This window comes from Podarcis muralis, chromosome 2 (genome assembly GCF_964188315.1).
Source record: "Podarcis muralis chromosome 2, rPodMur119.hap1.1, whole genome shotgun sequence".
Classification (NCBI taxonomy): domain Eukaryota; kingdom Metazoa; phylum Chordata; class Lepidosauria; order Squamata; family Lacertidae; genus Podarcis; species Podarcis muralis.
The window spans coordinates 40247012-40260667 of NC_135656.1; the positions used below are offsets into that span (position 1 = coordinate 40247012).

General features: G+C 43.3%; 1 protein-coding gene across 1 annotated transcript; it reads right to left on the reverse strand.

The window, feature by feature from the left end:
• Positions 1 to 727: 727 nt before the first annotated feature.
• On the reverse strand, positions 728 to 11389 carry TVP23C (trans-golgi network vesicle protein 23 homolog C). The gene is made up of 7 exons (XM_028717131.2): positions 11273 to 11389; positions 9765 to 9847; positions 7941 to 8085; positions 7195 to 7284; positions 4951 to 5082; positions 4725 to 4853; positions 728 to 3333 (listed from the first exon to the last, which is right to left on the reverse strand). The coding sequence occupies exons 1-7, from the start codon at positions 11282 to 11284 to the stop codon at positions 3301 to 3303; spliced, it is 624 nt and encodes a 207-aa protein (XP_028572964.2). The 5' UTR covers positions 11285 to 11389; the 3' UTR covers positions 728 to 3300.
• Positions 11390 to 13656: the final 2267 nt, after the last annotated feature.

Below are 13656 nucleotides of genomic sequence, written 5' to 3' on the forward strand. Positions count from 1 at the left end.
ATGGCACAATGCTTCGTTTCAAATGGTGTTGGAAACAGCTCTATGACATGAAGAGTGGTCTAGAAGCTTGACAAATAAATAAAATGAGCCAGACCTAGCCATAGTCAGCCATGGCCTCATTAATAGCAAACTCAGAGAACTAAATCACACCAGTGCTGTAGCGTCCCAAGCTTTCCTCCTCTAGGGCCACTTACACCTTCCCTTGGGGATTCCAGCAACCAATTAGCAGGCTCCTCTTCCTAGAGTTCCATTGACCAGCCAATGAGGACAGAACCCTTACTGATTGGTCATCAAGATTAACAATTAGCAATGGCATTCATATGAACAAAAAGGACTAAGTGATCCTGTGGAACAAGGAGATTGTCAATAACTGTGCCACTATCTCTTGCATGCATGCATGTGTATGTTTATATGTGTATGTGCACACATTCACACTTTGCATGTACATGCAAAGGTAAAAGTCTCATTGGTTGCTCTGGTCACTTTTGCCTCTGGTCAATCACTGGCCCACAGAGCAAGGTGATGGTTCTCTGCATAAGACATCAAATGCGGGTCTGTGAAAAATGGGTACTGGCAGCCACACATACTGGCAAGCACAACATACAAAGAAAGGAGGGCTTTAGGAGGCCAAGTTAAAAATGTAAGCTTGTTAATCGGCCAGACAGACATTACACATCACTGCAGGCAAAGAAATCCAGGACACTAATCAAACCAGTTCAAAGGTACAGAACTTTTAAAAAAATATATTTCTTTTGAAAAACATGTTAATTCAAAAGGCTTCACAAGCGTGCACAAGAATTTTTAAATACATTGCTTTAGTATCCCTCAAAGAAACAATAACCCACAGCTTTACATTACCCAGATATCCAAACACAAACATTTAACCATCAGTATTCAGCACTCCGTTGAATATAATGTTGCCCGATAAATGGATTCTTCTTTTTAACCAGTATCAGACAACATTGTATTCTCCTCTTTGTAACAGAGCTTCTTTGCCAGTCACCTCACTACATTTTCTTAACAGTAATTGAATAATACAGCTGCAACTTCCATTTAAACACCTTGAGATTTATGCAAATCTGTCATATTAAAAGTGTTGGATTTGATTAGAAAACTGCATCCAGCCAGCGTTAGTAATGCTCATATGATTTAGCACTGAGTCTGAAAGTAGCCCAGCCAGCCAGCTACATAATATGGTCAACCCAGGAGCCTGTTCAAATGACTCCAAAGGGAGTGTGGGGAAATGCAGTTTTTAAAGAGGGTCGTTTGATGTAAGGGACCACAAACCTAATCCTGGATGAAATGAGGCTGTGATTTTAACAAGCAGATGACTGGCTCAAGGTAGTTTTTTCTAATTCCTCTGGTCATCACAGGTTGTGTGTATGAACGACCCCGCAAGTTTAACACACACACCCTTCTCAAATTGCACCAATTAAATTACCCTTTTTAAAATGTAATGGTTTGGTGTTCCAGTATCTTAGGGTTCATTCTCATACTGCATTGAGATGCTCTACAAGTGATGCAGGAGAAGTCGTCTCAGGCTTGCATTCTAGACCTGTAGAATGTTGTGCATGCACACAGTAACACCCGATAACATAGATGGGAAGATTACATGGATGCAGAATACATATGACTGCATGAAAACAAGCTCCAGTTCATATAATACATTTTATGTGCACGGGAGTGTGGATGTATGTGAACACATGTTCATGTATGTGAACACATGCATGCAAGCCCCGGATTCTTTCCTGACCCACAATGTATGTAGCATGGACACATTGGGGCAATATGTGCACTGGACCTTTAACTGGCATTGGCTGTGTTTAAACAGAGCGCTAAACTATGGTATAAGCATTAGGTGAATGAGCCTCAGACTCATGCCCTCACCTATCCCTCAGCCATGAAGAAGAGATGGGAAGCCTTGGCTTCTCTTTCCAATTAATCAGAGTATATTCATCCAAACTGTGGTTGCTCATACCATGGTTTGTTTATTGAAACAAGCCAATTTCTTAACACACAGTTTGAAATTGACACGCTTCTGTAAACCATAGTTAATACAAACCACACTCTTGTCAAGGTTCAGGCATAACACTGAACTGGGGTTGGTGAAAACAGAAGCAAAAGCTTCTGATCGCCCTATGGGTGCGCTAGAGGAACAGATGGGAGAGAAGCATGCAAGCTTGAGACACCACACTGGAACACAGCTATTACGTATCTGTAAAGGGAGGAAGGGTTCTGAAGTCAGGCTTGCAGATATTCTATACGAAAATATGGACTACCACATTAGTTATTTATCTCCTGTGGCAAGAACAGAGATAAAACTCTATAGCAAAGGTCTGTCATAATCACATCAGCATGAATCTCCTCTACTTTCTAGCGATTACCTACAGCATGTTTTACCTATATTAACTTATTATCAAGGAAAGGATGGCCAGATGCATTAAATACTCTACATAACTTTATTAGGATGCAAATACATTCCTCTTTCTTTTTACCTCTGCTGGCTATTTAGGAAAAAAGCCGAAAACCAAAAAGGGTTGTGCAGGTGCAATCCTAGCAGCCTACTTTATAGTTCCACCATGAGAATTTGGTCCTCCCAAGAAAGTAAATAAAACGTTTTATAAAGAAGAGGGAGGGGAAAGAGACCAATCCATACTAGCCAGGTGCTCTGAAATCCACACTAAAAAGTCTCCGGTCCTACACAAAGGAAAACCTTTGAGCCACAAAGTGCTTTTGTTCAACTTTCAAAATTGGTACTCTACCGCAATTTCCCCAATTCCTGGTAGCAGAACTTATCAACCTGTTTTTCAAGTTGCCCCCTCTACATTTATGGGCTAAAATACTTCCTCGTTTTAAAAGAAAACAAGAAACCTATAATATTGTAATTATGCAGATAATATCTCAGATTTCATATTAGAGGTCAGATTTTGTAGTTTCCAGGGGATGAGAGATTACTCAAGTCCCTGCTGAAAGGGCTTCTCAGCTTTTGGGACTGCCCCAAATTTCACAAAAAGGCTGATGGCAACAAACCGTGGTACTTATCATGAACTCTCTGCCATCAATATATTTTACTTATGTAAAAGTGGAGCTATTGCACCTAGAGAGCCCAGAATCAAGTGTCAAGAAGGACTCTGCAAAATATAAGCTGTAAGGAATATGAGAGGTAACCTGCATTTCTAGAAGATGCATTTAATTACAAGAAATCCACACAAAGATTATAAATCTTCTGTACAAGGGGTCAAGGAAATATTTCTCATTCTCCAGAAGGAATTGAAAACAAAACGGGACTCTTCCCGATCTTCAAGATACTGCTTGCTCCTCTTTGGGCACAGTCTGTAAAAGAAAAGAAAGCAGCATTAGATCAGGACTTTAAAAGACAGGGAATTGCCTGGGGGAGAAAGATCAGCAAGAAGCTCAACTATTCCCAACTTTGAAAAAGTATTCCCTTTAATATCTTTTTAAATAGCAGCAGGGGAGAAGGCTAAAGAGCCGCAGAGGGCCACTGGCCAGGATAGATTTCCAAAGCAAGAATTAAATGGTTAAGTGCGGATACGGGAGGAAGGTATCCTGCTCAGACCCTGTGTTATCAGCAGGCATGCTGAACTAATTGTTAATCATCTAGTACTGCTTAATGTGAAACTTCTCATTGAGAAACCCTGGATCTCAGGATTTTGAACCTCACTTATGGATAATTAGCTGTGCATCATTTTTACACCACGAGACCTGGAAACCTATTTTTAAAATGATGTAAGTGTGGACAGTAATGTACAGGTCTTATGTTGAAAACTCTGAAGCAGCCTCCTATTATTTTCTGGACCAATTAAAAACTGTTACAAACTTTGCATGGCCAAGGCTTTCAGAAATAATGCCCTATAGAAAGATCCCAAAAGATGGAAGCCACACATCTTTTCAGAGAAAACAATGCTGTATTAGCATTTATCAACAGGCAAGGCAACATCAGGAATGAGGAGGAAGAAACAGAAGGGAATGACCCAAATTACAGATGGCTGGATTGCTTTTGTTAATATTTGGCCTTTACCTCTAAGGAATTCAGGGTTTCCAAGGAACTACGTGGGGCTTACTGTTACTGTGCTCTGCACCTTGCATCGATCTGATGAGCATACTCTTCCCAGAGCCAATCAGCTGGGTGGCTCAATGAGATGTTGACATGCTGGCAGGAGGGGTTTAAAACTACTCATCCCTACATGCTAAGGGAAGAGAGGGTGAATGAGTGTGGAGAAGGCAGTGTGGCCCCAAACTCACAAGGTCCTAGGGCCCCAAAAGGATGTGGCCTCCTGCCTCACGGAACAGGAAAGGAGGTATGGGAAAAGTCAAGGAGGAGCACTGGGAGATGTACAGAAAGGCTTGTTGTCTTTCTCAAGGTGGTCATTAAGCCACAGGCCTTGAGGAAACAATTCTCCTTTCTCCACATGGTTCCAGGTGCCCGGCAAACTACAGAACAGGGCACATTAAAGATCCTGTACTTTACTTTCTCAGAAGGATAAGGCAGAGGAAAAATTGTGAAGTAATGTACCTTTGAAGCCCAGAACAAACTCTCTTTCCAGTTGTGGAAGAGCCAGATCATACTGTGATTTAGACTGAATTCAAAAAGCCTGCCAATATCTGGGCCACAATGAATTCAAGGAATGCAAAGTCAATTGATAAACACCAAAATACACTCTAGGAAGCAGGAAAAATGGTCATGCAAACAAAATCTCAAGTACCTGACGCAGGAGCTGCCTGCCTAGGTAAGAGGTCGCCACGCTGGTCAGGTTCTTCCTGCTGCCTACTTTGCACCGGATATAGCCATACAGATTGGCCCCTTGCAATGTCACACCCATTATCACTATCGCCTGTGGAGAGAGATGACAAAGACATGTAACGGAATTCAGGTCTCATTACACTCAAAGGAACAAGTTTAGTCAGATATTTGCCAAGCAGGCCACTCACCAGCCACTTAACTTTGAAAGAAAACAGGGCACTGAACGCAAAAATCACCCAGAGCAAAGGGCAGCTGATAAGCCCTAGCCAGAAGATTCTGGACTCCGCTTCTGATGTTGTTTTTTTCGTCTGAGCAGATGCCTAATAATTTGAAGAGAAATACAGAAGTTTTGTTTTTTAACATGGCTTACCAAGCGTAATGCTCTGCCCCTGAACCAGCAGGATCTAAAAATGGCACTGGCAAGTCATACAGTAAGAACACTTAACTGCATTTTTACAACCATGTTTCCTACTGAGAAAAATATATTTCAGCCTGTTATTTTAGAAGAAAAAAAAGAGCCACCTAATCAGAATACCAAGGATTTCCACCACCTTAAGCCACAAACCATCACCCCAACATTTCCAGGCATGGCACAATGCCATGACACAATAGCCTCTTTATAAAGCTTCTAAAAATGGGGAGCACTGACCTTGGACATACAATAGCCTGGAAAAAAGAGCATTCAGCAAACTGAACTAAAACATCCCAATGAAAAGCAGCTGAGGTATTTTTTAAGTAACAGGATGTGATATTTTAATTGCATACAGCAAAATAAAGGATCAAACCAAAGTAGTTTTTGAGCATTGCTGCATATACTGAAAATGAGTGTTAGTCGAATAATGATGAGAGGTGTTCCACTACTAGCCAGCTAAAATCCATGAATTCTTCTATAAATAATGGGGAAGGAAAGCATGCCACAACTGGAAATAGTATCTCAGAGTAGGCATAGTGAAGGTTATTTTATCTTGGGAAAGCTCCTTATTCCTATCATTTTAAAGGCCTGTAAAGATGTAAAAGGGCCTGAATCCCACATGATTACTGGATCAAGACCAAGCTCTAGGATGTATGCTTCCTGCCACAAGGCTTCTCCTTTCCCATATGGATTTCCATTGTAAGACTTCACAATACAGTGGTGCCCCGCAAGACGAACGCCTCGCAAGACGGAAAACCCGCTAGACGAAAGGGTTTTCCGTTTTGGAGGCGCTTTGCAAAACGAATTTCCCTATGGGCTTCCTTCGCAAGACGAAAGCCCATAGGGAAATCTCCGGGACAGCGGGGAAGCGCAGCGCGTCTTCCCCACTGTCCTCGGACCTCCTCCGAAGGCTGGCAGCGGGCGGAGAGACCTCCTCCCGCCGCCAGCCTTCGTTTCTCCACTATCCCAGACGGCTTTTGAAGGCAGGCGGGGGGGGGGGGGAAGCAAAGTCTTTGCTCCCCCCTGCCTGCCTTCCCGGGAGAGCGGAGAAACGCAGCGCGTGTCTCCGCTGTCCCGGACAGCTTTTGAAGGCAGGCGGGGGGGAGCATAGACTTTTGCCCCCTGCCCGCCTTCAGAAGAGGTCCTGGACCTCTTCTGAAGGCCGGCGGGGGGCGAAAGTCTTTGCTCCCCCCTGCCTGCCTTCCCGGGAGAGCGGAGAAACGCAGCGTGTTTCTCCGCTGTCCTGGACCTCTTCTGAAGGCCGGCGGGGGGCAAAAGTCTTTGTCCCCCCCTGCCTGCCTTCCCGGGGGCTTTTAAATCGCCCCGGGACAGCGGAGAAGTCCCCCGCTGTCCCGGGGCTTTTTAAAATGCTGGGGGTGGGAAGAAAAGCCCTTGGTCCCCCCCCCCCAGCCTTCAGAAGAGGTCGGGGGACAGACTGTCCCCGGACCTGGTCTGAAGTCGGTTTCCATAGGAACGCATTAATTGATTTTCAATGCATTCCTATGGGAAACCGTGCTTCGCAAGACGGGAAAATCGCAAGACGACAAAACTTGCGGAACGAATTAATTTCGTCTTGTGAGGCACCACTGTAATTAAGAGTTACATTTCAATAATTAAAAGTTACATGTCAACGTTTTAATAGTAACCAGGGTATTCTGCTATCCAGGCTCTGAAACCACTTAATGAAATCTGGTTAGTATAAAACAGTTAACATCGCTGTTCATATAGCTTGTATAAATCTAGTTTGGTCTTTATATGCCTAACTGTAAATACTCTATTCCAAGTTCAGTAATATAATCTGTGTTCTTTCGCTGTGAAATTAATGACATGTCTTTGCAGCATTGTCTCTAAAGCAGAGGATAGGGAAAGCCAGATTTCACACCCACACTAACTGTTGCTCCTGTTCAATCTGTCTTATGTCCCCCAAATGGCATCTTGAAAGAAAGATGTCTACAGCCCTGGAAAACAACACCATATACTACCAACTGCAGACTTCCCTCAAGGACTGGGAGATCTTTACCTTCCTGGCTTCAAACACCCAGTGGCTTTTGCCGTCATCATCAACTTGGTTCCACCAGCGGAGGCCGACCATCAACCTCCCTGTGACATTCTAAAGAGAGAAATACGAGATTACTCCATGGGATAAGTGAAGGCAGGAATGAATTGATTCCTCCCATTACATAGCAGCCTGCCTGGTGGCCTTGGATGCTTCTGAATGTGCCTGGGATTTGCAGCACCATGGGAAACCACAGACAGCTCATGCCCTAGAGGGGACTGCAGTCTGAAAAAGGGGGTTTATTTTTTTGTATTCCTCCCCACCAAATGGCTTTACATGGGTGATATGTAGGGTGCAACTCCATCACAGATGCTGAGTTCTACTCAAGAGGGGTCTAGATGCCTCTCTGCATGAGACCAGCCAGTTACAATCATCCCTAGAAATGGCTGGATCTCAATTCATGTTGGCAGCCAGTGTGGTGTAGTGGTTAGTGTGTCACACTAGGACTAGGGATACCCTGGGTTTAATCAATACCCTATTCCCCCCCCCCCCCCACGCTTTCAAAAGGAAGCTTGTTCCTTCAGAGGTTAAATGTACTCTGGACATACCTAGAGGTATGAGAGTACATGCAAAAACACTTGCTTACTTTTACTACTGAAGGGATTTAGAAGAGAGAATTCTAACTCAAAATCTAAGAACCTGGCCAATCTGCCCACTTTATTTTGAGAACAGCCATGTTATAGCACTGACAAACTCCCAACAGTATTTACCTTCACTGCCCAAAAGTCACATGACAGAAGTAGGATGATCGTCACCATACAGGCAATATAGCTGCTGCTCAACAATTCACAGAGTAAGTAGACGATTATTGCACTGACCCGGAAAAACAAGTGAAAGAAGGAGGCTATCGGATGTCTGTAAAAGGCACATGTAGACAATAATTTGGTAATTCATTTATCTGTTCACTCTGTCCAAATCAAAAGGCCTAGCAAGGGTTACAGTTTCAATCGTAATTCCATGTTATGGCACTTCATAAAGACAGAAGTAATTATAAAAACCAACTAAATAATTAACATAGCATAATCAGTGTGGGCAGACATAAAGCGTCAATCTTTAGCTTGTGAGATAGACCTCTCTAACAGCACTTCCTTGCAAAGTTTGCTAAGAATACAGGGGCAGGTAAACATTGCAGTTCAGAAGCATACATCTATTTCCTTCTAAAATAATAATTTGCATGCACAGGTGAATCATTCAGATGGAACCTATCCAGAGCTTTGTCAAACACTTTCAGACACCAGAAGACTGGCCTGGAGCAGTTCTGTGCTTAATGATACATTGTGCATTCAGTGCTATGCATATGTCAAATCCATAACTCTGTTTGGATCAATTTTTCTTTGCTCACTCTGAACTAGGGAATTTCAAAGCCACCTTAGCATGCCAGCATCTGTAAATGCTCCAAACCAGGTTTCTTGCACCTGGATAAGAACATAAACACACCCTTTGTGTCAGACAGTATAAATAAACCATAGCGGCAACAATGCATTGACAAGCAAATGCTGAGTTGTCTGGAAAGCTATCCACCGTAGCATTTTGCATTTTATTTTTAGCCTCCAAAAGTCTTTGGTCGATAAGGTTTTATTTGTTTGCAAATAATCTTATATACCACCAATGAATATAAATTATCAAGGTGATGCAGAAAAATATCTGCGATAAAACTTAAAACAAAGTGGATGGCATGCAACATTGGGGGGCTGTTCTATGAAGGGAAGGGCCATATCACAGTAGCAGAGCAGAAGGTCCGAGGTTTCATCATCAGCATCTCCAGGTAGAGCTGAAAAAGACCCCTGTCTGAAATCCCACAGAGCCAGTGTAGACAATAGTGAGCTGAATGGACCACTGGTCTGACTTACTACAAGAGAGCTTCCTATCCAGTGCTGCAGCCACAATTCCCTACGGGTGGCAAGAGACCCCCAACTGTGATTCCATATGCATCCACAGGCCTTAGTACCTACATGGCAGCTAAGGCAATCAAACTCCTGCTGTGACCCAATTGACATGGTCCCCAGCACAAACATAGGGCATAGGTTGGGTCACAAGATCTCCTCCATTTCATATAATCCTGGTCTATTTCCAGAATAAGCACCGCAGTGCCATTTCCTCAAGGTATATGGGAAGGTTTTCCAGAGCTATTAGAATGGAAGCCCTTGCCCAGCTTGACTGGATTTCTCTATAGCTGATTCTTTACCAAAATATATAAAAAATACTTCTTACTAGATACAGACAGTATGGTTGATTCCTTACCAAAATATATCAAAAATACTTACTAGATACAGACTCTCTCTATATATATATTTGATGTGACTTATTTTGACCCATACAGAACTAGAATATAAAGCATGTGAAATTTAAATATATATATCATATGATATTCAAGACAGAAATCCTACAAGAAAGCTATTCAATAAAGCATATAAGAAAGCCAGAGCCAGAGCTTTTATTTTCCCCAAGCTCTCTCCCACAACAGACAGACACAAGAAATGGCAGGTCTTGTACCAAAGAGACGGCAGCCCAAGACAATTCTAGCAATTACTTACTTGATCTTTGATTTCTTCGGCCTCCTGGAGGTTTCCTCATCAGCATCAAAGAGTGACACATCTTCTGTGTCATCACTACTGTCCTGGACAAGCACATGGGCAAGGGTTAGAAAAGACAGCATCAGTGGTGAGATTACATAAAATCATAGAGTTGTAGAGTTGGAAGGGTCATCTAGTCTAACCCCCTGCAAGAATCCTGCCACAGCCATCCCTAGGTAGGCTTGAACCACCAACCTTCTGGCTAACAGTCAGATGCACTGAACAGAGGAGGGCAGCTTATACAGTCAGACAATACATTCTGAATACTTTATCTGATCTCTGTTTTCTTGAGACATTATAGAACATAAATTATTTCAGAGAACAGTAATTGCATGAACATCCTTTTCCTTAGATAATGTAGTCAGTTATCTATTTTTTTTCTGGCCACCTTGTTTCAGATCCATAATATGTGGGGGGTTTTAATGCATTTTTAAAACCTTCAGCATTTTGTAAATTTCTGCAAATGCCTAAAAAAGTCAAATGATATTTTAATATTTTCTCATCTTAAAGGGCCATTCAAAGTGGTCTTTCATACAGTTTCATTTTCAGGGGCATTAATTATTATAAACAGGCACTTTGTACAGCAAGAACCCAATCATTTGGGAGAACGCTATGACAATTAAATGTATTAGAAAGAAAATTTGCCACTTAATATGTTTTCTGCCTTGAGTCCCTGTCAGGGAAAAAGGTGGGGTATGAATAAATAAATAATAAAAATACTGTATACAAATAAAAATGTTTACTCAGAAGTAAGTAGCACGAAGGTAAATGAAACTGACTCCTATGTGTGCACAAGGAATACATCAGTCAAAGTGTGTTGTGGTGGCAACTTATTTATTTCTTTGTTTGTTTGTTTGCTGACTGAATTGATATACTGCCCTATACTCGAAGGTCTCAGGGAGGTTCACAGAAGAAAATCAGAATATACAACCACAAAATATATAGCCAAAATAAAAACAACAACCAACCCCCCCCCCCTTCCATAACTTGGAATCGTGTTAGTTTACTACGGCCGAAAAAAGTTCACAGCCATCGCTACTCTTCATTTTGACACAGAGTGTTTCCTTCTAATGATGCCTAACTTCTAGGGTTTGGGAAACCCTAAAGAAATGCGATGCATATAAAGCAAAAGAAACGAAGAGGGAGAAAAGAAAACCAAGTGCGAAGAAAGCAACATCCCCCCCCCCCCCAAACAAGCAAGCCCTTAGCTTTGTGCATAGAGGAAAGGAGGTCGGTGGGGAGGCTCATCCCGCTGCCCGCCCCTTCCTCCTCTGTAAGCAACGCAGCGCCCCAAGTCGTGCAGCCCCAGACAGCGACCCCACCTGCGACCCACTTCCCCCCGCGGGCCCCCAGCCATCTAGCCCCTCCCCCGGTCCCTCCCCCAACTCGCGCCCCCTCAAGGGCTCCCCCTGACCCGCCCCGCTCGCAAGGAAACCCTGTCACCCACCCGCTGTCCCCCACATCCCCACCTGCCGCAACATCGCTTCCGCCTTCTGCCACGTCACAATGCCGCCCAGCGGGCGAAACCCGACACGCCGTCGCTCTGCGACCGACGCGCGCGATTAGTTAGAACTAGAAAAATTCAAGAGCGACCCGCTTCTTGAACTTCCGGGAGTAAAAAAAAACAGCAAGGAAGAGCATCCGTTTTGGCCGACAGATAAAAGAATCAAAGGGACACATCTCAGATTCCGCGTACCAGTATTTCCGCATTTTCATCGGCAGCTGTTTTAAATGTGTCCTAGGGCGGCGCGGAGAATATCAGGTGTCTTCGCCGGCGCATTGGGGACTGAGCTGCTGCAGCAGGATGTCCACCCAAAAACGAAAGGAAGCGGCAGGATGGACGGGAGACTGTGCTTTTCCAGGCTCACGGCTTATTTCGTGTGTTTTAATGCCGTTGCATGTGAATCCGTATGTCAAATATATATAGCCGCTTATTGCAAAGGGAAGCAGTGGTGCTGAATGGCTCACAATATTTTCCATCCACCACCACTCCACTCATCCTAAGATACTGTTCATATATACAAGGAGAGACCAATCACCCTATATTGCCCCCTCAGGACCCCTCCAAACCCATATCCAGGTGTCAGTTGCATGCAGAAGCCTTGCCCTTCCAGGACTTGCATGGCTTCAAATGTTGACAAGCTTGTTCTTTATTGCTACCTGCCTGTTCATCCACTGTGAGCAACATTAAAATCTTGAATTTCTCAGTTGATTTCTACAGGCTGCAGTCAGTTCTACCTCAGTCAGTGCTGGATGTATGTATAAGCTAAACAAGCTATAGCTTAGGGCTCCACTCTCTTGGGGGGCCCCAAAAAAATTAAAGGGGAAAAACTGGGTGTACATTCCCAAAATATAAGTTAAAAACAAATAAAATAAAACCTACATACAGCAACAGTGGCAAATTGCTTTAGATACCTATTAGGTCCATAAATGACCACATAGCATATATTCAACACAAAAACCAGGGACAATTTGTTGTTGACAAAGGACAGCTGGACATATAAAGGGCCCCATTACCCTTAGGGCCTCATCAAACCTAAATCCAGCCCTGGCCTCAGTGGAGATCTCCCCTGTCCTTCCCTGTTTGTTGCTGTTTCCGTATCATTCAGTTTCACGCTTCTTCTGCAGGTGGTTTCATCCTTTCCAGAAGGCTTTAACTATTCAATGCAGCTATTTGAGGCTGTTCCCATCGAAGCTTTGAGGAGGAGTATAGCCAAAATCAACTGTACATGTGCAACAGCAGCATGGTTAAAATGCTGCTGAGCCCAAGAAACTCATTCAATGTGATGCAGATTCTTTGCAGGCATGGCCAAAGTTGGCCCTCCAGATGTTTTGGGACTACAACTCCCATCATCTGTAGCTAACAGGACCAGTGGTTAGGGATGATGGGAATTGTAGTTCCAAAGTATCTGGAGGGCCAACTTTGGCCATGCCTGCTTTGCAGGCAGTAAGCACCCCTGGGCTCTGTGAGAGTGAGGCTATGTACACATTAGTGGTTTCAAATGTGGCGAGGTAGTCTCCCTCCTACCCCCCCATATTTCAAGTTGCTGTTCCCACCAGAGAGGGGGCAGGGAGGTCTTCATATGATGTTCATTGCCTAATCCAGTTCACTGAAGCTGCCCTCTGTGCAAGTGCTGTCACCCGTGAGTGCACAATGCTGCCCAAAATGTACACACCTCAGCTTAACTGTGGCTTCTGTTTTCTAATCAGATTAAAGCTGGTTTGAGGGAAAACACATCAAACAGAAGTATTTCTCAAGAAGTCACAGGATACCTATGGATTATGGCTATTGTCATGTCTACTCAGCTTCAAACACCAGTGGTAAGAAGGTGCTGGAGGCAAGCAGTAATGTGCACACAGCTTTAGGTTGCAATCTGCGAATCAGTCACATTAAACTGGAGGGTACATAGTAGAAATGACTAGGATAGCACTGTAATTTCAGAGTAAATCTTCAAAGGAACAGGCCAAAAGGCAGATAATTTCAGCATAGCAAAAGCTGTTAAATGTGAACAGTTTGCAGGTCCATATCTCTGCTAGGAACCTCCATACCAAATATGGTATTTAATGTCAATGGAAGAACTAAATACTGATAGTAACTCAGTGGCCAGAGTCAGGAAAACCTAGATGGTGGTTTATACTATCTTTGCAAACATATGAGATGGTTAGCTGTTGCTAAAACTGCTTATAAACGGTAAAAAGAAGTCTAAAGGACAGAAAGTCCAGCACCAACCCGACTGCAATTTCCATAGAAAATTACATTTATTCATTATATTTTCCCTTTGCCCCATCCCCAAAAGCAGGACTAAGGACAAATTTATTTATTTTGTTTATTAATTTATCTGCAATATTAACA

Excerpts from the sequence above, each read along its gene's own strand:
- TVP23C (XM_028717131.2), bottom strand. Across the intron at positions 4,854-4,950 it reads CTTTCAAAGTTAAGTGGCTG|GCGATAGTGATAATGGGTGT; the intron begins GTGAGTGGCCTG and ends CTCTCTCCACAG. Across the intron at positions 3,334-4,724 it reads GCAGGCAGCTCCTGCGTCAG|ACTGTGCCCAAAGAGGAGCA; the intron begins GTACTTGAGATT and ends TTTCTTTTACAG.